This window comes from Phyllostomus discolor, chromosome 10 (genome assembly GCF_004126475.2).
Source record: "Phyllostomus discolor isolate MPI-MPIP mPhyDis1 chromosome 10, mPhyDis1.pri.v3, whole genome shotgun sequence".
NCBI lineage: Eukaryota > Metazoa > Chordata > Mammalia > Chiroptera > Phyllostomidae > Phyllostomus > Phyllostomus discolor.
This window is the reverse complement of record NC_040912.2, coordinates 64,873,000-64,899,077: the sequence shown is the minus strand read 5'-3', so window position 1 is coordinate 64,899,077 and position 26,078 is coordinate 64,873,000. Positions and strand designations below refer to the sequence as shown.

Below are 26,078 nucleotides of genomic sequence, written 5' to 3'. Positions count from 1 at the left end.
AAGGCTCTGTTTCCCAGCGCTGTGATCCTGGGTTGCGTGCACTGCCTTGCTTTACAATCACCACCTCACTGGGTCTGCTGGTTGCCGGTTGCCACCCTGGGCTAGGGTCTGCCAGCTGCCACCTGCGCACTCAGGGTCCACCCGCTGCAATCTTGTGTGCCCCAGATGCCTTATGCGCCCAGTCCCACCACTCTCTGCTTTCCTCGCCTCCACTGGTGCCTGGCTGTTCGTCTCCGCCCCTTCTACCGGTCTGGATGCATGGGTCTAATTCAACTTCTTGGTTGTTCAACTTCCATTCAGATCAATTTTCTGTCATTTCTGGATGTTACTCTGTTTGTAAATTGTTGTTGTCCCTATCTTGGTTGTGCGTGCAGGTACAGTACTTCCACCTATGCCTCCATCTTCTGATTTTTTAAAAATTATTCTCAGGATAGTAAGTTGTGAAAGTTCTGTCCCACTCAGCTTGGAAAATGTTTCCTTCTAGGTATAAAATAATCACCTGTTTACTTTCTTTTAAGTGTAAGTGATAGTATATAATATTGTTTACTATATTTCTTTCAATGGCTCAACTTTTTTCAGATCTTCAGCTTGCTTTCTTTGAGCTTAAATCCATTGAAAGGAAAGCTTCAACAGCAAACTAAAGAAGAGACTATTTGCAAACTATTGGCAACAGATTCTGATAAAGAAAAAGATCACATATTTAGGTAACAACATTTTTTTGTTCCACAAAACACCTATAAATTAGTAGGAATCATTGATATTTTTAGTACTTCTAGTAAATGTCATGACACTTAAAATGTATGATATTTTAAACTTACAGCACTTTTAAATATCATTTAGAAATGTCTGGATAGTAAGTGCTTTGTCCTCTACAATTTTAGAAAAATGTTATATATGTGTACTAACAATAATGAAAATAATTAGTGACTTTAAATAAATTATCCACAGTAAAATTTATTTCTAAAAGGTTCTAAGATTATATTCTATTAGTGTTCATGTTTTTAACACATTTTTAGCAGATTTCTGATTTTATAAGCTAAAATTAAAAATACATATTTTTCTCTGAACACTGTTCAGTACAGACCACATAATTATTCTCTTTTCACATTTAAAATTGTTATTAAATTCTTACTTCCTGCAATTAAGATTTTCATGTATGAGATCTCACAAGGAATATACACATTGGCAGATATTTTCATTCTTAGGAAAAATGAGCTACATTTTGGTATTACCTTTTACTATCACACATTTATTTACATTGTCACTCCAGAAACCTTTCTTATTCTTGATGTAACATAGATCTGGTATGTAAATATGTAGATATATTTTACATATATTTATTTTTACTCATTCTTATTCTCTACATAGTTGTTGTTTGTGCATTTATAGTTTTTTCTGAAATTGACATTACTATAAATATATATATAGTTCATATACAGCATTTGGAGATCTGGAAGTATTTTTACATGGTCTTGGACTTGAACATATGACAGACTTATTAAAGGTAAGATATTGTATAAGCTGCAATGAGTTATGTATGTATATTTGTTGGCTAACATAACATTAAATATCCATAAACATGCTTATGAGAGAATCCCAAATGCACTTTTCTCTGTAATTTATAATTATAAGCATTTTGTAAATTTGTACTTATAAGTGTTTCAAAAATGTAGACATAAGCATTTTGAAAATTTATTATTCTAGAAATTTACATGAATTAGAATTTGGCTGGGTTAAGCAGCTTTTACCCACTGCCTACCTTCACAGAACTCCTGCTTGTACATCTAAGCCATTAGTTTGTTTTTGTAGTGGTGCATCTTACTGCATAAAGTATTCAAAGGAACATGATTTCAAAGCAAACAAAACTGGTATCAGCTTCTTGCTTTAATGGTTGTTAACTGAAATATGTTACTTAAATCTCTGACTTTTTTCATAAGGATGATGATACCTAGTGTAGGGTTGTCATAAAGATTAAACTCGTATGCCAGACACTTATTGGCACTTGAGGCATGCATTATCAGATTTGGGTAGATGACAGTTACCAGCCAATTAGCTGATACTGAAGCATTAAAGCACTGTTGAAAATAGGTTGTCCTTAGGAATGTGTACATTCTGTTTTAGTAGTTTAGAACTGGACTTCATTTTACAATCTTGAAACTTCTTATTCGACATGTATTGAGTAAAACTAAATGTTAAGGATGGTTTAATGTGATACAAATAGAAATTTTAAATATTTGTAAAACAATATCCAATTTTATAGAGCTGCTTTTCTTTTTATGTGAGCAAATAAATATAAATTGTAATCATTTTCTTTGAATCTGGAAAACTAGCTGTGTTTATACTTTTAAGGTAATTATACATATCATGATATTTGTTACTTTGTACCCAGTAGTATAATTCAATATCTGTATATCCTATCCCCTTTAGAACATTGAGGGCAGCATGTAACTGATTAACTTATGTACACATGGCTACTTCCTCTAATACTATTTTATTTATATTGAAAGTTTTTTTTTCCTTTTCTACAGGAAAGGGATATAACTTTAAGACATCTTTTGACCATGAGAAAAGATGAGTTTACAAAGGTAGTATTAATTTTAAAATTGTGGAGCTCTTTATTTTCTTTTTTGAAAATCCTAGGGCTATAGACTGAGTGATCTTTTGCTAAGTTCTTGATTAGATATGATTGTAGATAACTATATCTGAAATGTTCTCTTACAGTACTAAGTTTCTTTAAGAACATTTAAGGTCTCAAGAGTTGTTTTCTTCTTTAGATTTGGCCATGACATTTCAACTAAAACTTTGCTTCATTTCTAAATATAAATTAAATTTGCAAAACAGGTTACTTAGAAATAAGAGGTGTTTTTTATATATGTGGGTATAAACATGTTTTACCCAAATGCTGCCTTTTGTTTGGTTCTTATGATGATCAAGACCTGTTATTTTATCATCTGGTGTTATTAAGCAACAATTTGAAAATACTGTGGGAAATATGAAACATAACTTTAATGAATTGGACACCTAGAAAGTGATGATTTTTCTCAACACATGGGAACACATTGGCATGTACACACTGGAAACTTAAAATCATTAGTATCACTAAAAATCAAAATAAGCATACTAATTCACTAAATCTTGGGTAGAAAATTTAGTTAATACTAAGGGTGGAATACATACAAAAAGGAGATCTCCCTTAATCACTGATAATTTAAATGATATTTTGAATGAAAACTTGTATTACTGTGGTTTTTCAGAAAGTCTATATATGAAAATCTAGTCATTTATTTTTATAATCTGTCACAACTGTTATTTATGTATTGTAAAAAATTACTTAAAGTTACTACATATCTAAATATTTTAATGATGTAAGCTTCTTAGTCACAGTTACAAACAAATCATATATTTTTTAGTCTTATTTCTTCAATATGTACCTTTTTTCAAGATGTGAAGTAATCAAGTATAAAATTTCTTTAGTAATTTTGAATATTATTCAAATATGACTATCTTATTGTACCTTGAAATTATTTCTATTTAGAATGGAATTACCGATAGAGACCAGCAGAAAATTCTGGCTGCTCTTAAAGAACTAGATGTAGAAGAGATAAAATTTGGAGAATTACCTGAAGTGGCAAAGTTGGAAATCAGGTAAAATTAACTTACTGGTTTACATTAATATTGTTTAAAGCACACTGTTCTTTTTTCATTTAATTTTGATAATGTCTCAGTTATTTTACTTGACGCCATCATCTCCCCAGGGAACCAGTTCATATTGTAATACCATATTCTAAAATGAGAGCTACTTTCTAAAGTCAACTTTGAAAAAGTTAATTTACCAAGAAGTAAAACAATGCCTCTTCATATTAACTCACATAAAAACATGTTTTATTTTTAATTGCATTTTGTTAAATGAACTATATAAGAGATTCCACATTTTTCATAGTATAACTCTTACCCTCTTTAAATCATTTTAAGTATCAAATTGAAAATTCAAAGTAGTGATATTTTTACTGAGGGCAATAAGAAAGTGTTTCTCATGTAACTCAGCTCTGTCTTCGGCTTTATTCTGTAAGAAATTGTGTTACCAATATACAAAGTTCATTTTCAATATTGTAAACTTGTCAAGTATGACTATTAGTAATATTATATCATTTAAAATCTATTTTGAAAAGAACTTTTTATTTTCTGATATCATGGAGCAGTAAAGACTTCTAAGTTTTTATTTGAAGTGACTATAGGGTCACAGGAAATTTTACAGGAGTATATACCAGGAGGTCCCATGCACCCTTCACCCAGTCTCACCCAATGTTAATATCTTGCTTAACAAAATATTACAATATCAAAATATCAGAACCAGAAAACTGATATTGGTACAGTCCACATAGCTCATTCATATTTCATCATTTATACATGTACTCATTTGTTTGTATGTGTATATTTCTATGCAGTTTTATTACATATTGTAGCTTCATGTAAACAGTGTCACAGTTACTGCAAGGTTTCTTCATACTACCCCTTTATAGCTATGCAGCTCCTTCCCCTCATCCCTAACTGCTAGCAATGAATAATTCGTTGTGTTTTTCTTAATTTTATTTATTTATTTATTTATTTATTTTCAGAGAGAGGGGAAGGGAGGGAGAAAGAGAAGGAGAGAAGCATCAATGTGTGGTTGCCTCTCATGCACCCCCAGCTGGGGTCTTGGCCCACAACCCGGGCATGTGCCCTGACTGGGAATTGAACCAGTGACCCTTTGTTTTACAGGCTGGTGCTCAATCCACTGAGCCACAGCAGCTAGGGCTTTTATCTATTTTGTTGTAATTTAATGAATGTCATATAAATGGAATCATACAGGATGTATTTGTTACTGGCTCTTTTCAGTCAGTCTAATTTCCTTGAGGTTCATTGAAGTTGTATTCTACAAAGTATAAGACTTACAAATGCAGCAGTACCATCACTAGGTAGCCTGCCTAAAGCTAACATTGCATCTATGGTAAACATTAAACACATAAAATATAGATTTTCACAATATTTTAAAATTTAGAGAAGTCTTCCAGGATATAATTTAGATGATCCAGATTTTTTAGAAAACTTTATTGCAAAGTTCAGTTATTTCCCTTTCTCTTAATATATCTGCTTATAGCAAGATGATCTGTTTTCAAAATAATGCCTCATAATTGTTTTGAAATAACATTAGCTCTTAAATATTTGAATACATTCTAAAGATTTCTGTTGCGAGGGCTTAAAATCAGCAAACCTTGATTACTTTGTTCATTTTCTTGTTTTACTGCTTCTATGCAGTAATATTCTAAGTTTCACATGCTGACTTAGAAATTAAATGTTTTAATATAACTTAATTGTATGATGGCAGAATTGCCTGTATGAATTTTTTGGTGTGTGGATTTAATACATTTAAAGAATGTGTAGAATCCTGAATGCTTCACTTATTAAAACTGCTGAATTTTTTAAAAAGTAAAACTGGCAGACATATATTTCAGGAATTTGACCCTGTTATTAAATCATAGACTTTGTTTACATGCTGTTATGGAAAAGGTTTTACTTCCCATTTGTTCAAAGTCATTCTTTAAAGAAGAAATTAGTCATTAAGTCATAAGAAAACTAACAGCAAGAAAAGTTGAACTGATTGATTATAATCTTCTGGTAATGTGATTTTGACAATTTAGCTACTGATTTATTCTTAAGATACTTTTCTTCTATGTGTTAAATTCTCTAAAATAGTCTCTACAGAACCACATGCACTGTACATTTACTTTTTTACTACATTTGGCCTTAGTATGTTTATAGGTTTATAGAATGCAATTTACAAGAATTAACAACCATTCTATTACTACTTTGAGATATTTTATACATCAATAGTAGTTTTCATTTGTGTCTTGACATTTTCAACAGTTTCTGCCCAGACTTTTTCTCTGAACCTATCTGACATCAACTGGAATGTTTCAAAGGCATCTCAGAATTATGTCCATTAAGGAAACTCTCCTCCAAAAGAAAAAGTCTGTATAGATAACAAAACTTTATGTAAAAATATTGTTCACATCTATTGTTTATAAACATTCTAAAACTAGAAACTAAATATTTAACATTAGAGAAATTATTGAATTCTATTGCATCAATATAATTATTGTCATTAAAATTATTTTGAGACTTAATATCATGAGAAAATACTCACAATAAATAAAAAGGCACAATATAAAATAGAGTATGAGATATAATGCCAGTTGTGTATGTGCATAAGAAAAATACTGGAAGAAAATATGTAGTATAAGAAAACATTCTGAAAGAATGTATATCAGTCATTATCTTTGGATGATAAGAGTATTGGTAATTTTAACTTTTTAAGATATTCTATAATGAAAACACAGTACATTTATTTGGAATGCCTTTATTTAAAATAAAGTTTTATCCTATTACTTGACTTCACATTTTTAAAATATGGCCTGTTGTTTCAGTCACTTTATACTATGTTATGCTGTAGTATCAAATAGCTTCTAAATTTAAATGAGTAGTAGTAACAAAGTTTATTTCTTAATCGCCTGTATGATGTGTCAGTTGGCAGTGGCTCTCCCTCTTGTTATTATTCTGAGAACAAGCTAGAGAAACAGCTCCAACCAAGACATGCTGCTCTTGTATCAAAAGGAAAAGAGAGGGATACTCTTAAGGTCCCTCTCCTTAAGAGGGACTTCTGGCAGAAGCAATCAGTCACTCTTAAAGCTTCTGTACAAGACAGATACTTTCAGTCATATTTTATTTGCCAAAGCAAGTCACATGGCTAACCATATGTCACTGGGGCATGAAGTATTATTTTCTAGCAGAGAGAGCCCTTATAGTGTTTAGCTAAGTAGAACCTACATGATAATTTCATCAAGTAGTACAGGTTGTCATACCTATGCCATACCTGCATATTTTTTATTCTTTCAATAGGTACTAAATTATAATTGTTGCCAGGTAAGTGCATATAGGGGGAATCCTCTACAGCTCTGGGGTGGGGGTGGGCAGTCATTAACATAAGGTACCATGAATCACTATAAAGTTGTGATTTTTAAAACTTATCCCTATTGTCCGTATTCAGTAGCTCTGAACTTCATACATCACAAGAATGATACGTTCTCCTTTTATTTATTAAGACTATAGTTTTGTTCATAATATTACTTGCTTGTTTGAACTGAGTTCTTACCATTCTTTCTTCTGAATAAGAACTGATAAGTTTCTGTTCCATATATATGTGTAAAGGGCCTATCTAGAATTATATAACTGCTCTCAGTTTATTTTTTTTAAATCTTCACCTGAAGATATGTTTATTAATTTTAGAGAGAGAGGAAGGAAGAGAGAAAGAAACATCACTGTGAGAAACATTGATCAGTTGCCTCCCATATGCATCCTGACCAGGGATCTAACACACAACCTAGGTATTTGCCTTGACCGGGATCAAACCCACAACCTTTTTGGTGTATGGGACAGCACTCCAACCAAATGTGCCACCTGGTCAGGGCTCACTTGATATTTTGAATGACAGTTCTCAATGGATCTTAATTTCCTTGAGCTCATTAAATAAAAAATACACAGGATATTAATGAATTACTCTTTGAGTAATTATTCATTCTTTTCATTGATAATAAATAAAATTTGAGTATTTAAAGAGCATTAATATACCTTATCTAAATATTACATGGAAACAGAATTGATGTAAGTAATGACTACTGTTTTTTGAGTAAAGATCAGAAAGAAAATGAAATGAAGAATTATATTTGTTTTGAAAATGCCTTTATAAATACTACTTTTGCTAAATAGGATAAGATCTTATTTAAATTTAAACTTTAATTGGCTTTTATTATTTTAATTTGCTTTTATAAAGCAGCCATCAGACATTTTTGATTGTTGGTGACTTGATTACATATAGTATGTTCGTGAAGTTTAAAAATATTTTATTAATTTTTATGCTTCGATTACAGTTTATATTTAATATTATTTTATATTAGTTTAAGGTATAGAGCATAACAGATAGACAATCATGTACTTTACAAATGTTCCCCCGATATTTCCAATACACACCTGGCAGCATACATTGTTACTATAATATTATCGACTATATTTTCTGTGCTGTACTGTATATCACCATGACTCTTTTGAAACTACCAGTCTGTACTTCTTAATTCCTTCAACTTTTCATTCAGTTCCCCAACCTCCCTCCACTCTGGCAACCATCAATCTGTTCTCTGAACCTGAGTCTATTTCTGTTCTGTTTTTGTTGATTTATATTGTTCTTAAGATTTCACACATAAGTAAAATCATGTGGTATTTGTATTTCTCTGACTGACTTAAAATAATGCCCTCTAGCTACATCCATGCTGTCAGAAATTTTAAGATTTCCTTCTTTTTTATGGCAGATTAATATTCTGTTGTATATACATACCACATCTTTTTTATTCATTGATGGGCACTAGTGTTGCCCTGTAGCTTAGCTATTGTAAATATTGCTGCAGTGAACATAGAAGTGTATGTACTGCATTCTTTTAAATTCATGTTTTGGGCTTCTTCCAATAACATATGCAGAAGTGAAATTGCTGGGTCATAAAGCAGTTCCATTTTTAATTTTGGGGGGGAACCTCCATACTGCTTTCCCCAGTAGCTGCACCAGTCTTCATTCCCACCAACAGTGCACTAGGGTTCCCTTTTCTTCACATCCTCACCAGCATTTGTTGTTTGTTGATTTATTGATAATAGCCATTCTGACTAGTGTGAGGTACTATCTCATTGTGGTTTTAATTTGCATTTCTCTGGTGATTAGTGACATTGAGCATCTTTGAATATGTCTATTGGTCATTTGTATGACCTCTTTGGGGAAGTATCTATTCCAGCCCTTTGCTCATTTTTTAATTGGATTTTTTGTTCTTTTAATGTTGAGTTTTTTAAGTTCTTTATAAATTTTGGATATTAAACCCTTACTAGATGTATCAGAAAATGTCCCATTAGTGGGTTGTCTGTTTCTTTTGTTGATGATTTCCTTTGCCAAAGCATTCTATAGATTCCACAATTCCTATCAAGATATCAATAACATATTTCACAGAACTATTTCAAAAATTTATATGGAACCACAAAAAGCTCCACATAGCAACAGTGTTCCTGAGAAAGTAGACAGAGTTGGAGGAATCACCCTACCTAATACCAAACTACAATGTAAGGCCATAGTAATCAAAACAGCAGGTAATGGCATAGAAACAGACACACAGATCAATGGAACAGAACAGAGATCCCAAAATAAACCCATACTTTATAGTCAATTAATATTCAACAAAGGAAGCAAACACATTCAGTGGACTAAAGATAGTTTATTCAATAAATGGTGTTGGGAAAATTGGACAGATATGTGCAGAAAAATGAAACTAGACCACCCTCTTATGACACACAAGAATAAATTCAAAATGGATTAAAGACTTACATTTTAGACTGAAACCATTAAAATCCTAGAAGAAAACACAGGCAGTAAAATTTAGGACATTGCTCATAGCAATATTTTTTCTGATACATCTCCTCAAGCAAAGGAAGCAAAAGAAGAAGTAAACAAATGGAACTATACAAACTAGTTTTATTTTTTTGTATGTTATCTGTCTAATTTTCCCAACACTATTTATTGAATAGACTGTCTTTATCCCATTGTATTTTTCTGCCTTTTTTGTCAAATATTAATTGACCATATAGGTATAGGTTCTCTATTCTATTCCATTGATGTCTGTATCTCTTTTTATGCCAGTAACGTGATGGTTTGATTATTATGGCTTTGTAGTGTGGTTTGATGTTAGGTAGTGTGATTCCCACAACTTTATTCTTCTTTCTCAATATTTCTATGGCTATTCAGGGTCTTTGTGGTACCATATAAATTTTAGGGTTATTTATTATAGTTCTGTGAAATATTCCATTGGTATCTTGATAAGAATTGTGTTGAATCTATAGATTGTTTTGGGTAGCATGAACATTTTAACAATTCTAATTCTTCCTATCCATAAGCATAGTATATGCTTTCATTTATTTGTAGCTCCTTCAGTTTCTTTCTTCAGTATTTTATAATCTTCAGAGTACAGGTCTTTTACTTTCTTGGTTAAATTTATTCTTAGGTATTTTATTTAATTTTTTGATACAGTTGTAAATGGGATTGTTTTCTCAGTTTCCCTTTCTGATAGTTCATTATTAGTGTATAAAAACAACTGATTCCTGAATATTTGTTGTGTATCCTGATACTTTACTTAATTTTATTTATCAGTTGTATAGTTATTTGGTGAAATCTTTAGGGCTCTTTACAATATACAGTATATAGTATACTCTATATACTATACAGTATATACATTTTCTGCAAATAAGGACAGTTTTACTTCTTCCTTTCCCATTTGGATGCCTTTTATTTCTTCTTCTTGTCTGATTGCTGTGGCTAGGACTTCCAGTACTATAGGAGTAGTGAAAGTGGACATCCCTTTCTTTTTTCTGATCTTAGGGAAATGCCTTTAGTTTCCCTCCATTGAGTGTGCTGTTAGCTGTGGGTTTGTCATATATGATCTTTATTATGTTGATGTTTGTGTTCCATCTATTCCCATCTTGCTGAGACTTTTTATCGTGAATAGTAGTCAATTTTGTCAAATGGTTTTTCCTTATCTATTGATATGATCACATGATTTTTATCCTTCATTTTCTTTATGTGGTGCATCACAGAAATTGATTTGGATATTGTACCAGCCTAAGTCTCACTGTATCATAGTATATGATTTTTTAATGTATTGCTAGATCCATTTTGCATCTTTTTCATCAGGGATGTTGGTCTATAATTTTTTTCCATTGTACTATTTACTGGCTTTGGAATTAGTATAATACTGACCTTGTAAAATGAGTTTGGCAGTCTTTGCTGTTCTTGAATTTTTTGGCATAGTTTGAGGAGGATAGGTGTTGGTTCTTCTTTTTTTTATGCTGCAATACTTTATCCTTATTAAATATTTATATCTCAGATATTTTAAAAATCATTTTATTGTTGTTCAAGTACAGTTGTCTGCATTTACCCCCCACCATTCCCCACCACAACCCCAGCCATCCTCACCTTCCTACCCTGATTCCACGCCCCCTTGGTTTTGTCCATGTGTCCTTTATAGTTGTTCCTGAAAACCCTTTTCCCCCCATTATCCCCTCCCACCTCCCCTCTGGTTACTTTCAGATTGTTATTAATTTAAATGTCTGTGGTTACATTTTGCTTGCTTGTTTGTTTTGTTTATCAGGTTCCACTTACAGGTGAGATCATATAGTATTTGTCTTTCACTTCCTAACTTATTTCACTTAACATAATGCTCTCCAGTTCCATCCATGTTGTCTCAAAGGGTAGGAGCTCCTTATTTCTCTCTGCTGCATAGTATTCCATTGTGTAAATGTACCATAGTTTTTTGATCCATTCATTTACTGCTGGGAACTTAGGTTGCTTTGAGCTCTAGGCTATTGGTTCTGCTTGAAAGTTTGGTAAAATTCACCTGTGAAGCCCAGGGCTTTTGTTTTGTGGAAGTTTATGTTTACTGCTTTAATTTCATTATTTGCAGTTAGCCTGTTCAGATTTTCTGTTTCTTCTTGATTGAGTTTGGGGAAATTATATATTACTAGAAATTTATCCATTTCTTTGAGACTGTCCAATTTCTTGTCTTATACTTGTTTGTAACATTTTCTTATAATCCTTTGTGTTTCTGAGGTGTCAGCTGTTACTTCTCTTTCTTTTCTTAATGTTATTTATTTTAGTCCTCTCTTTTTCTTGATAAGTCTAGTTGAAAGTTTACCTATCTTATTTATCTTTTCAAAAAAATACAGCTCTTAGTTTCATTGATCTCCTGTATTGTTTTTCTTACTCTATTTGTATATTTCTGCTCTAATTGTTATTATTTCCTTTTTCTACTCACTTTGAGCTTTGTTGTTTTTTTCCTAGTTCCTTTGACTGTAAGATTAGATTGTTTATTTAATATTTTTCTTGTTTCTTGAGGTAGGTCTGTAATGATGAGTTTCGCTCTTGGGAATGCTCTTGCTGTGTGCTATAGATTTTTGGATTGTTGTATTTTCATTTTCAGACTCAGTTTGTCTCAAGGTAACTTTTGATTTCTTCCTTGATATTATTGTTAACCCATTCATTGTTTAGTACATGTTATTTAGATTCCATGTCTTTGTGTGTTATTCAGTTTTTTCTTGTTACTGATTTCTAGTTTCATACCATTGAAGTTAGATATGCTTGATATGATTTCAGTCTTCTTAAATTTATTGAGACTAATTTTGCGCCCTAACGTGGTCTATCTTAGAAAATATTCTTCCACATGACCTTGAAAAGTATGTATATCCTGCTGGTTTGGGATGAAATGCTCTGAAGATATCAATTAAATCCATCTAATCAAGTGTGTTATTTTGCCCATAAAGTTTAAAGTACTCTATATAAACTGTTTTTCAATCTAACAGTTAAGAATAAAAGACTTATTTTAAATTAAAATACTATGTAAATTTTAGCAATGTGTCTTGGAGAAAAGTTTGCTGTTAAGTTTCATTGGTAGCAGACCATGCTTGCTTTTTATAACCTTTTTTTTCCCCTAGAAACAGCATGAATGAAACTTTGTATAGTGTATAGTAACTTCTACCTTATAGGAATTTTTTTGGACTCAGAAGTACCTTTTGGTCCCATAGTGGTAGTTTTTGTGTACATTTTTATTAGAGTAGATACTGCTAAATAACTACAGAAAAGTACTTGTCACCTCTTGATATTAATAATAATTTTTCTCATTCCACTAGAAGGTGACATCTTACTTTATTGTAATCCCATATTTATCGTGCATTTAAATTTTATTTTCTCATTTTCTTTGAATTATCTATTCATAGCCATGGTACAATTTTGTATTAGGTTGTAATAATTTTTCTCATTCCACTAGAAGGTGACATCTTACTTTATTGTAATCCCATATTTATCGTACATTTAAATTTTATTTTCTCATTTTCTTTGAATTATCCATTCATAGCCATGGTACAATTTTGTATTAGGTTGTGTAGGTTTCTGTGTAGTTTTTATAAATTGGTTTCTGTCACTGAAACAAATCTAATCACACTGTCTCTTCATTGCCAGAATCAGTGGATTAATCTTAATTATTTAACATGCTTGACCTTTTCCTCATTCTTGAATTCATACCCTTCATTGCCTTTCATAATAGACCTTAATTCCTGATTTTCCTCTTTTCAGGCTACTTCTCTTTTGATAGCTTTTTTCTTCTACTCCTGTCAGTTTGCCCCTCTTCACAATAAGTATTATTTTTCTTTTATATCTTCTCCATGATCATAATTTTGATTCCTATTGGTGACAAAATTACAGATGCCTCTAATACTACTGTGCTTTCATTCAAAATTGAAGGAAAGACTGAATTTCTATTAGAGATTAGTGAACATAAAGATGTAATTTTTTCTAAGTGTACCAGCTCCCTGAGTTCTATCTAGCCTTATGAATTTGTGGATTTTAGGGTAAGTACCCCTACAAGACTGACATTTTCTATTGCTTACTGGTCATTTCCACCTACATACATCATATCATTGACATTATCATCATAATTAAGTTTATTTGAATGCCACCTATATACTAGACAAAATGTTAGGTGCTTTTCATACATTATGCATATATCCTCCAGTCTTCCTTACTGTCGTATTGTCTCAATTTCAGAGATATGGAAACATTTAGCTAAAAATCAGGCTTGCCCAAGAACATGAATGTGGAAGCTGAATTCAGATCCAGGTCTTCCTGACTCTAGAGTCTTTGTTCTTAATTATTATGTCCCTAGGCTCTTCCTTTTCATTTATGTGTAACACATCACCAAGTTCTTCAGCTTATTTTTCAAAATGTTTTTTTTTAAGATTTTATTTATTTATTTTTAGAGAGGGAAAGGAGGGAGATAGAGAGAGAGAAACATCAATGTGCGGTTGCTGGGGGTTGTGGCCTGCAACCCAGACATATACCCTGGCTGGGAATTGAACCTGCAACACTTTGGTTCGCAGCCTGTGCTCAATCCACTGAGCTATGCCAGCCAGGGCTTCAAAATGTTTCTTAAACCAACATTCTACTCCTTCCCCCAAACTAGCACTGCCAGATACTTAGTTCAAGCTTTTCTTTATCATATCTTAAATCAGCGATTTTCAACCATTTCCATCTCATAGTACACATAAAGTAATTACTAAAATTCTGCAGCATACCAAAAATATGTTTTTCCAATCTTACAAAAAGTAGTTATAATTTTGATTTATTTGCACTAGATGACTGTTGTGTTGATGTCATGTTTTTTATTTGACAATCTAAGAGAAAAGAGATGAGTGTCCCTGACTAAATAGTCAGGTATTACATGTTTTAAAAATTCTTGCTACATACTGGTTGAAAATTGCTTATCTCTGTCTTAGATGGATGTTTCCATTAGTCTCCTAATTATCTTTCCTACTTTCACTTTTGTGTTCCTTTAATCCATACCACTCCTCAAATAAGCTTTCTTATACAAAAATCTGTTATTCTACTTTTCTGTTTAAACCTCTATAATAACTTTACATTATCAAAAAGATAAAATTTAGTTCCATAGCATGTCACAAAAGCTCCTTAAATAAATGGTATGTCAATCCTCCTTTCTTACTACTTTGCTATAATTTTGCTTTAGTTATATCTTGGTGACCTCTTGCTTCCATACTTTTGAACCTATTATTCTCTCCATCCAGAATTCTTTCTCTTCCTTAACTATCTAGCAAAATTATTCTAAAACTCCAGACTCAGATCCTAAGTTATCATCTCTATGAAGCACTATGAATCCCTAGTCCCATTATATTAAATAAACTAATTATTTCTGACTTTTTGATGCCTCAACTATAAACTTAGGTTATCAACATCAATCTTAAAGGATTTGTCAGGAGGAATTAAATGTAAAATAACTAGTGCACTGTCTTTTGAGGGATTGAACAAAAAATGAAAAAGAGAAGAACTCATGAACACAGACAACAGTGATGATTGCAGGGGGGAAAGGAGATGGATGGAGGTGGAAGAGGGTATAGGGGGATAAATGGTGATGAAAACATAAATTAAAAAGTACTCAAAATCAGTACTTTTATATTGTTTCCTCATATGGCTCAAAATCAGTACTTTTATATTCTTTCCTCATATGGCTCTGTGAATAATGGTGTTACAATACAATTGTGTGTTTGCACCACATTCCCAACTTGGAGATGCTCAAGATCAGAAGTTTTGTTTACTTTGTATACTCAATGTCTATTTCAGATGCTGATGCCCATTAGCTATTCTATAAATACATTTTAGAGAACCTAATAAATGTTATGAGTACACATTGAGTAGCCCAGTAGAATGAAGTAAATGGTTCCTATGAGTGATTTCTGTTTGTTTCTTCTCTTTAAGTGGTGATGAGTTCCTCAACTTTCTTCTGAAACTGAACAAACAATGTGGCCATTTAATAACAGCAGTACAGAATATCATTACTGAGCTGCCTGTAAATTCTCACAAGGTATTGTACAAAAGTTCCTAAGTGAAGAAAAATATGAATGCTAAAGAATATTCTAGATAGTCAGTGATAATTCAGTAAACAATAGTGATCTGGTAAAATTATATTTTTCTTTACAAAATTGTATAATGTTTAAATAAGTAAATATGTTTAATATCATTCCTTTGCATACTAATTAATTTTAAAAAATGTCTTCTCACCCTCAATAAAGGAAAGTCAGACTAAAAATTAGTCTGATCAGTGTATTGAACTTACCATTTGTTCTTAAGGGAAATTGTTTAAAATAAAAAGTGACAGGAACCCCAAGTGAAAGTTGAAACAAACCAGAGGGTTGAATGTTATTAAAAGCCCTATCAATAGAAGGTTTTTTAATAAAGAAAATTTTATTTTGGTTTTTAAATCATTTTTTATATTTCAATTACATTTGACATACATTATTTTATTAGTTTCAGGTGTACACCCCAGTGATTAGACATTGCATAACCTACTAAGTCATCATCTATATAAATCTCACACCCATCTGACACCATACATAGTTATCACAATATTATTGACTATAATTCCTATTCTGTACTTTACATCCCCATGACTATTCTGTAGCAACCAGTTTATACTTCTTAATCTCCTCACCATGTTACCATAGCCCCAACACCCATTCCATCTGGCAATTGACAAAATATTCTCTGTGTCTATGAGTCTGTTTCTGTTCTGCATATTCATTTTTTTTAGATTCATTTGTTGATAGGTATATATTTATCACCATTTCATTGTTCATATTTTTATTTTTTTTCTTCTTAAAGAAGACTCAAACATTTCATTGATGATGGTTTGGGGGTGATGAACTCTAGCTTTTTCTTGTCTGGGAAGATCTTTATCTGTCCTTCAATTTTAAACAGTAGCTTTGCTGTGTTGAGTAATCTTGATTTTAGGTCCTTGCTTTTTATCACTTTGGATATTTTTTGCCAGTCCCTTCTAACCTGCAAAGTTTTTGTTGAGAAATTAGCTGACAGTTTTATGGGATCTCCCTTGTAGGTAACTAACTGCTTTTGTCTTGCTGGTTTTCAGCTTCTCTCTTTATCTTCATCTTTAACCTTTGAAATTTTAATTATGATGTGTCTTAATGTGGGCCTTTTGGGGTTCATCTTGTTTGGGATTCTCTGCAGTTCCTAGACTTGTATGTCTGTTTTCTTCACCAAGTTAGGGAAGTTTTCTGTCATTATTTTTCAAATAAGTTTTCAATTTCTTGCTGTCTCTCCTCCTTCCTAGACCCCTATGATGTGAATGTTGGTATGCTTGTAGTGTCCCAAAGTCTTACACTGTCCCCCATTTTTTGGATTACTTTTTCTTTTGTTGTTCTGATTGGGTGTTTCTTGCTTTCTTGTATTCTGAATTGCTGATTTGATTCTTGGCTTCATCTACTACTCTACTGTTGGATCCCTTCAAATTATTCTTCATTTCAATTAGTGTATCCTTTATATCTGACTGGTCTTTTTTTTATGTTGTTGAAGCCTTCACTGAGTTCATTGAGCATTCTTATAAACCAGTGTTTTGATCTCTGCGTCTATTAGATTGCTTGTCTCCATTTTGTTTAGTTCTTTCTCTGGAGTTTTGTTCTGTTCTTTTGTTTGGGATATGGTTCTTTGTCTCCTTGTCTTTGTAGCCTCCCTGTGTTTGTTTCTATGTATTAAGTAGAGCTGCTATGTTTCCAAGGCTTGGTAGCATGGCTCAACATATTAGGTGTTCCATTGGATCCAGTGGCACAGCCTTCCCCATCACCCAAGCTGGGTACTCAAGTTGTATCCCCTGTGTGGGCTGTGTACACTTTTCTCTTATAGCTGAGCCTTTATTGCTGTTGGCATGTTAATGAGAGGAATTTACCCCCAGGTAAATCAGTTGCAAGAACAGGTTGCAACCACTGACCACTAGCCACCATAGAGAATCAGCTGACAGGGGCTCACCCCACAGAGCAGGATTGACTTCAGCAAGGCTCTGGTGCCTGCTGAGTCCACCCCTGGAGCATGTCGCCTGCGGAGGTTGTAGGGTGGTGGTGCTTTGATGTGGTCCGAAGCTGTCCCTAGGTATGCTAGTTCTGAGGACTCCTGGGAAGTGCAGGCCAAGGTCAGTCACTGCCTGTGTCTGGTCTGGGCCACCCACAATGAGCTGCAAAGCAATCTGCAGATGGCTGCTACTTGTGCTGGATTTGGAGATGCCCAGGTGAGGCCAGGCAGTCAACCAAGACCAGCTAATGCTAGTACTAGGCCCAGGGCCTCTTAGGGAGAGGTACAGGTGTGCTGAGGCCAGATGCTACTTGTTTGAGAGATTTTAGGACAGTCTGAAGCATGAGCCAAGACAGGGTATTCATATGGAAAAGCCACTGTATACAGTGTGGATTCCCACTTGGGTGGGCCCCAAATTTAGGTGGGGCAGGGCCTCAAGGAATCACTGGGGCAGGGCAAACAGTGTTAGCCAGGTTGATGGAGTCTCAGATATGGCACCTTGCTTGCCTCTGTGTGAAGGAAAGATTATTAAAGGAACAGTGGCCTCTACCAGCACTTCCTCTGGGAGAAAGCTGACCCTACAGTTCTTGTCCTGATGCCAGACAGTTCAGTTCGTCATACATCTCTGGTACCTTTCAAGCTGCTGCCCCAGCACTGGAGCTCAAAGGTAGTATGTCTGAGTAAGTCTGTAAATGGACTGTTTAGAAGGACTACCTGGGGCTCCAGAATCCCTCTGTTTCTCTAAGCCTCAATCTCTACTGGTTTTTACAGCCGGAACCCTGGGCTGGGGGCCTGGTTTGAGGTAGGATGCCTTGCTCTCAGGAGGGACCTCTGCAGCTTTTTGTCCACCTGAAGTGGGTATGGAACCAGCAATCCTTCCTGATTTTTGTCCACCTGAAGTGGTTATGGAACCAGCTGGTTCTGCATCTCCACCTCTCCTGCCAGTTTCAATGTGACTTCTTTAATTCCCAAGTTGTAGGACTTCCGTTCTGCCAGATTTCAGGTGGCCATGAATGATGGTTATTTTGTAGGTTAGTTGTAATTTTGATGTGGGAGGAGGGCAGAAGTTGTAATTAGAGAAAATGTAAGTAATTCGTAAATGCAAACTTATTTTGGAGAGTTTTTCATGTGATTTGGCTTTAGCTATTTGTTTATAGTGAACAAAAATTTAATGTACTTGTTTTCCTGTGATTTTTATGTAACACTGACATGGGAATCATGTCATTCTTAAACTTTTATGAATTTATTTTTTGCTATAATTATTACTAATGTTGGTTTCCAATATTAGTTATAAAGTTATATAACGTAAAGTTATATATATATACTATATATATTTAGTAAGTGCATTCAGGAAACTGATTTGACTATTTATGTAAATTTACTGACTTCGTTTTGGTGTCAGGATTTATCCTGAACAAAAAATGCTTTTTAGTTAAATAATTTAATGTCTAATTTTTGTGTACTTAAAGTTTGAAAGTTGTTTCCCATTCTTTAAATTGTAACTTTTGAAAATTTTAACAGATAGTACTTGAATGGGCTTCTCCCCGGAGTTTTACTTCAGTTTGTGAGGAACTGGTTAGTAGTGTTGAAGATTTGAGTGAAGAGGTCTGCAAACTAAAAGACTTAATTCAGAAGGTATGTATTTAACATCAAAAGGGGGGAAATGATTTGCAGCCTAGTGTATTAGACAATGAAGTAATTCTGACAAGAGCAACTTAAGCTCCCACTAAACTATTGGAAAGAGGACAGTTTCCAGTGGAAGAAATATACATAGCAAATAAACTGTCAGTTGTCAAAGAAATGCATGTGAGAAGAACAATGATATATCATTTTCATCTTTTATGTTAGCAGGGATAAATGTATCTCTACCCATCTCTGATTAGAGTTCACCAAATTGATATTCTCCCATGAGACAACTGTCACAACCCCTTTCAGAAACAGTTTGACAGGGTCTGCCAAGAACCATAAAAATATTTGTATCTTTCAATAGTAGTTAAATGATTTCAAAATTGTATGTACCATAAATATCCTATACTAGCAAAATGACTAAATAAATTATGGTACCCTTTTTTTACTATAATGATATGCAGCCAGATGAGAAAATAATGAAAATCAACTATCAACTTGTTTAAAGATACTAAGTTATATTTGTAGGTTTTACCTTGTAAATGTGCTGGTAAAATACTACCAAAATGAAAGTTTATTAGCTGTGTTAATGAGGTAGGATTATGGATAAAATATCCTATTTTTTAAATTTTCTATAACCTCTTTTGTAATATAACTTTTTTAAAAAAGCATGGGCTTTTTAAATTCTTGTTTTCATATGCACATACAAGTATATATCTGGCTTCAAAGACAGGTGACTTTTTTCCCCTTTAAGAAAAGAAGGAGCTCCTACCCTTTGTGACAGCATGGATGGAACTAGAAAGCATTATGCTAAGCGAAATAAGCCAGGCAGTGAAAGACAAATACCATATGATCTCTCCTTTAACAGGAACCTAATCAACAAAAAAACAAATAAGCAAAATATAACGAAAGACACTGAAGTTGAGAACAGGCTGACAATGACCAGAGGGGAGCAGGAAGAGAATTTCAGGGGAAAAGGGGGTTTGCAGGAACAAGTATGAAGGACACATGGACAATAACGAGGGCGGTAGAAACAGGAGGGAGGTGAGGAGGGCTAGGGTGTGGACTGGGATGGGGGTAAAAGGCAGAAAACTATACTTGAACAATTAATAATAAACAAACAAACAAATAAATAAATAAATAAAAATAGGCTGTAACAAAATCTAAGGTCCTGAAATAAGGAACTCTTTTGAAGATAAGTAATAAAACGAAACCATGTTCACCTGACTGAAGAACTTACTTCTGAATTTTCTAAGAATATTTATAAATAAACTTAGTATACATAAAGTTTTTAAAATATATGATGTGAACATTAGATTATGCATTAAATTTTTATAGCATCAACCCACAAATTATTTAATATTTCATTCTTTTCAACAAAAAGTTTTCCTCAAAATAAATTTTATACATGTTCCAGGTAATTTTTCATTCTAGCTATTAACAGATATTCCAGTCAAAAGTAGTCTTTTTAAAAAGTGAGTAGAAGACTTCCGGCCAAGATGGAGGCATAGGAAGACATGCTGTGCCTCCTTGCACAACCAAAATAAGGACAAGAACAAAAAAAAACAACCAGTACTGACAGAAAATTGAACTGTATGGAAGTCTGACAACCAAGGAGTTAAAGTAGACACATTCATCCAGACCGGTAGGCGGGGCGGCTGGCAGACCCAGTGAGGCTGCATATTGTGGAGGGGTGCAAGGCAGCTGGTGGACTGGGCAGTCCCACATTCTCGAGCAGATAAACCAGGTGAGACTAGGGAGCCAGATGGACCACTCAACCCAGGGTGCCAGCGCAGGGAGATAAAGCCTCAAAACACTGATTGAAAACACCTGTGGGAGTTGAGGTTCTGGGAGAAACTCCCAGCCTCACAGGAGAGTTCATTGGACAGACCCACAGGATCCCAGGATATACACAAACCCACCCACAAGGGAATCAGCACCAGAAGGGCCCAATTTGCTTGTGGGAAGCAGAGGAGGTGACTGAAGCTGACAGAGAGTGGAGCATTGTTTCCTCTTGGCCAACACCCCTACATACAGCATCACAATCCAGCGACTGGGTTGTCCCGCCCTGGTAAAGACCTAAGGCTCCTCCCCTCATAAGTAACAGGTGGGCCAAGACTAAAAATATGGGCCAAATAAAACAGATAAAAGCTCCAGAAAGAATACAACTAAGTGATGAAGAAATAGCCAACCTATCAGATATACAGTTCAAAGCACTGGTAATCAGATGCTCACAGAATTGGTTGAATTTGGTTGCAAATTAGATGAAAAAAATGAAAGCTACATTAAGTGAAATAAAGGAAAATGTACAGGAAACCAATAGTGATGGGAAGGAAACTGGGACTCATATCAATGGAGTGGACCAGAAGAAAGACAGAAATATCCAATCATAAAAGAATGGAGAAACAATTCAAAAAAATGAGAAGAGGCTTAGGAACCTCCAGGACATCTTCAGACATTCCAACATCCAAATTATAGGGGTACCAGGAGGAGAAGAGGAAGAGAAACAAGTGGAAAAGTTACTTGAACAAATAATAAAGGAGAACTTCCCCAATCTGGTAAAGGAGATAGACTTCCAGGAAGTCCAAGAAGCCCAGAGAGTCCGAAAGAACTTGGACCCAAGAAGGAACACACCAAGGCACATCATAATTACATTACCCAAGGTCAAAGATAAGGAGAGAATCTTAAGAGCAGCAAGACTAAATGAGAGAGTAACCTACAAAGAAGCTCCCATCAGACTGTCAGCTGATTTTTCAAAAGAGATCTTACAGGCAAGAAGGGACTGGAAAGAAGTATTCTGAGTCATGAAAGGCAAGGACCTACATCCAAAGTTGCTCTATCCAGCAAAGCTTTCATTTAGAATGGAAGGGCAGATAAAGTGCTTCCCAGATAAGGTCAAGTTAAAAGAGTTCATCATCACCAAACTCTTATTATATCAAATGTTAAAGGGACTTATCTAGGAAAAGAAGATAAAAAACATGTACAGTAAAATGACAGCAAACTCAAAATTATTAACAACCACACCTAAAACAAAAATAAAAACAAACTAAGCAAACAACTAGAACAGGAAAAGAACCATAGAAATGGAGATCACATGGAGGGTTATCAACAGGGGAGTTGGGAGGAGCAGAGAGGGGAAAAGGTATAGAGAATAAGTAGCATAGATAGTATGTAGAAAATAGACAGGGGGAGGGTGAATAGTATGGGAAATGTAGAAGCCAAAAACTAGTAAGTATGACACATGGACATGAACTAAAGGGAGGGAATGTGGGTGGGAGAGGTTATGCAGGGTGGAGGGGAGTGAAGGGGGGAAATGGGACAACTGTAATAGCATGATCACTAAAATAAAATATGTTAAAAAATTAAAAAATAAAAAGTGAGTAGAAAATTGTGAAGCAAATTTTACCAGAAAAAATAGGGAAGTAAAGTTATTTCAAATGGAGCAAATTAACAATATATTTCAAAATTGTTGTAGATGATAGCTCCATTCCAGAGAAAGGTATCTTAGAAATTGTATTTCTCACATTTGTTCATTCAACAAACATGAGAGTGCTTCTGTATGTCAGGCAAATTAGGTTGCACAGGCTAGGGAGAGCCTGATTTGCTGAGAACATGAAAATTACAGCACTATTCATCTTCACTCCCAGCATCATGTAATAGCATTTAAGGAAAATGGTATTGATTTTACTTTGTATGGTATTTTTATATGGGATCAATGGTAAATTGGGAAGGATTTCTATAAAAATACTTTCTGCAAAGCATCAAGCTTTAAAGTTTAGTGTGGGGAATTCCCCAACATCTTTTCCTCAGATTGATAATTACTTAGTTTCTTCAAGATGAACTAAAAACACGTTGGGGGCAGGGTTGGAGGATTGAGATGAAACTAGATAGACCAGATTTTTCTTAAAGGAATGAAATTAAGAAACATTGCTTTAAGGGGTAATTTTCACTCTAAAACATAAATAATCGAATTAGATACCATATTTATTTTAATAATGTGTACTCTAAACAAAAATTTTAGCTTTCTTTAGCTAAATGGAAGGCCTTTTTCTGTGACCTTCTTTACCTGGAATCTGTACATTTCTCTATGAGGACTAGCCTTGAAAACACATTTATTGGCTTATAACAATAGCAGATACAGTTCTTTGGGATGGAAAGTATTAGTTTTGGAGCAAGCTAGTGCATTGTTTTTCTGGATTAGTCTTGCATAAATAGTAATCACCATAGGAGATTTGATTTTAAAAACTAGGAAGGCTTCCAGATTTGGAAATATGGTATTGTGCCTGTTTACTATATGATATTTCCAAGTTTACCAATAATAACTGAAGGGAATTTTTAAAAAGAACCATATGAGTTATCATAAGTATATGGAGGAGGTAACAGAGAGGGTGGAAGAGGTCAAGGCTGGACTTTAGCACCACATCACTCTCTTTCAGACCAACACACTGACAGGTCCCTGTCAGAAAGGGTCATTCTAAGTAATTGGTTATTAAAAGGAATGACTGTTTCAGGATTCAGTAAATGGAGCATCAGTGTCAAAAAGGAATCTGTTGCTGAATGAAGCCATTTGGAAGTTAGACCAAGAATACAGTATTAATGAGACTGAAGTCCATTTCTACTATAAATTTAAAATTAATTTTACAGGCTTTTTAAATTAAATATTTACACTGCAGATTTTAGAAGTAGTTGTACTTGCTAATGATGAAAGTATTTGTCACCACTCCAGCACAGGATGCTTCTAGTAAATATCACTCTATAAATGTGCCTAATTGTTTTTATCTTTCAAGGATCTTTTGGTTTCTGTTCATTCTCCCTCCTCTACTCTTGCTCAACAACTGCCTCCTCTCCCTCCCCCGCTCTCTTTCCCTCCACCCTTCCCCCCTTCCTCTCTTACACTGTCTCATGGGCATGCACACACACGAGTTGGGGGACCTTCTTTAGCAAGAAAGGCCTGTGTGTAGAAGTTAAGGAACTGACTGGGTCACGTACTTTCATTGCAGAAAAGTACTAGAAGAACGAATTAGGATTTTATTGATATTTATTCCTGCAACTATATTTAATAAAGGATTAAATTTCTAGTATTAGCATCAAATCTTAACAGATTTTGTTAAATTTTATATAGTGTAGGTATAAGAATGGCTAACTTTTTGTAAGAAATCTATTGATATTTAATACAGAAGGAAAAAGATTACATATGTCATTTCTTAGGTAGTCATAGAAACTTTAACATTATTTCATGATATTAATATATTATTAATAATGATAATTATATTTATTAAAATATAGTAACTATGGAGCAGTAGTTTTAATGTGAAGCTAATGATTTACTGTAGTGGAATCCTGGTGAAAGAAAGACTAGTTAAAGCATATGTGGTCACTTTAAGTCTTCCATAAGAACCTTGCATTGGCTATGTCTAAATCATGCATTAACATGGATATATTATATTTATTTTTTAAATCAAATATATTTCTCTTTTTAGTATACTGTTCATTAACTCTTTTTTTCTCATATAAAATATTAGTTGCAGAATGAAAGAGAAAATGATCCAACTCATATGCCATTAATAGAAGAAGTATCTACATGGAATAGTAGAATTTTGAAGAGGACAGCTTTTACAGTATGCGGATTTGGATTTCTTCTTTTCATTTGCAAGCTAACTTTCCAGAGAAAATAATCCTAATATTTGTTTTGAGTAATGTGTGTGTATTTTATTCAAATTACCTTAAAAATGTTACTTTTAACCATTTGTGGCCCAGTATAACTACATTCTTTGCCAATACTCCACGGGAAAAACTATGATAGCACAGAGCAGGAAGTTTTTCTTTAGAAAGTGGTTTGTCAGTTTGAGTTAAAATGTAATTTGTTATATTTTATGTTAATTTTGTAATTAAATTTATTGGGGTGACATTGGTTCCCAGGGTCATGTAGGTTCCGAGTGTACATTTCATGATGCATGATATGTATATTGTGTTGTTATTTTATGTTAATTTTGATCAAGCAGTAAGTTATAAGTGATTCATAAGTTTGATCCTATGACTCTAAACACATTCAAAATAAAAGCTACCTGATATTCTTTGATATTTTAAAAAGTGTGTTCATTTGTCACAATGGATCTTTCAAAATCTCCAGTGTTCCTTAATCAATAGCTTCCTTTTAGTCTTTATTTTTTCCTCTCATTACCATGTAATAAGGAATTTCTTACTTAGTTTTGTAGTTACGTAATATGAATTACTAACTTTGAAAGTATTCTATAGAATTTAAAAGATAAAAATAAAATGTAAAATTTTTGCATCATAGATTAAAAATCTAGAGAAAGCAGTTCCATTTTTAGTTTTCTGAGGAAATCCCATACTGTTTTCCATAGTGGCTGCACCAGATGCTGGGGTTCAGGTGAGTGGCAGGGGGGTGGGAAATGGAGACAACTGTACTTATACTTGAACAACAATAAAATATATATATATATATATATATATATATATATATATAAATCTAGAGAAAACACTTTAAATGTAAATTTGGAAAAAGAAGAAAATATATGTAATGTACTTAATGGGAACGTATGACATGTGCTGCATGTGACATTCTTGAGGATGTTATGAAAATGAATGGCATTTGGCATATAATTTCTCATATCAATCTAAATAATTAATAGTCAGTTTTTCTTTTTTCTCACAATCAGAATATTCAGATTTTAATGTATTTCATAGGGTAGGCCTAATTTAGTAGGAACTATAATAGTTAAATCTTGCTTGACTTAATACCATACTTAGAAAAGATGCTGTTGATTTACAATCACAGAAAGGTAAACATCAAGCAAAGGGAAAAAATTGTGCAAAGAAATAGCAAACAGTGTAAGGAACTATGATTAGTAGCCATTTCTGCTCTTGGTTATATCAAAGCAGGAAGACGTGAATC

At 33.6% G+C, this 26,078-nt stretch overlaps 1 protein-coding gene across 2 annotated transcripts in view; it reads left to right on the top strand.

The window, feature by feature from the left end:
* The window catches only part of ASZ1 (ankyrin repeat, SAM and basic leucine zipper domain containing 1), a 74,103-nt gene extending 48,858 nt beyond the window's left edge, over positions 1-25,245 (top strand). Inside the window, exons 7-13 of one of the 2 annotated variants that reach the window (XM_028525924.1) lie at positions 580-704; positions 1,429-1,504; positions 2,529-2,585; positions 3,536-3,645; positions 15,437-15,542; positions 19,058-19,171; positions 24,685-25,245. In XM_028525924.1, the coding sequence (XP_028381725.1) occupies positions 580-704; positions 1,429-1,504; positions 2,529-2,585; positions 3,536-3,645; positions 15,437-15,542; positions 19,058-19,171; positions 24,685-24,837 (741 nt within the window). In that variant the 3' untranslated portion in view covers positions 24,838-25,245. The remainder of the gene's footprint in view (positions 1-579; positions 705-1,428; positions 1,505-2,528; positions 2,586-3,535; positions 3,646-15,436; positions 15,543-19,057; positions 19,172-24,684) is intronic. The other variant, XM_036010837.1, reaches the window with a different exon arrangement.
* The last annotated feature ends 833 nt before the right edge of the window (positions 25,246-26,078 follow it).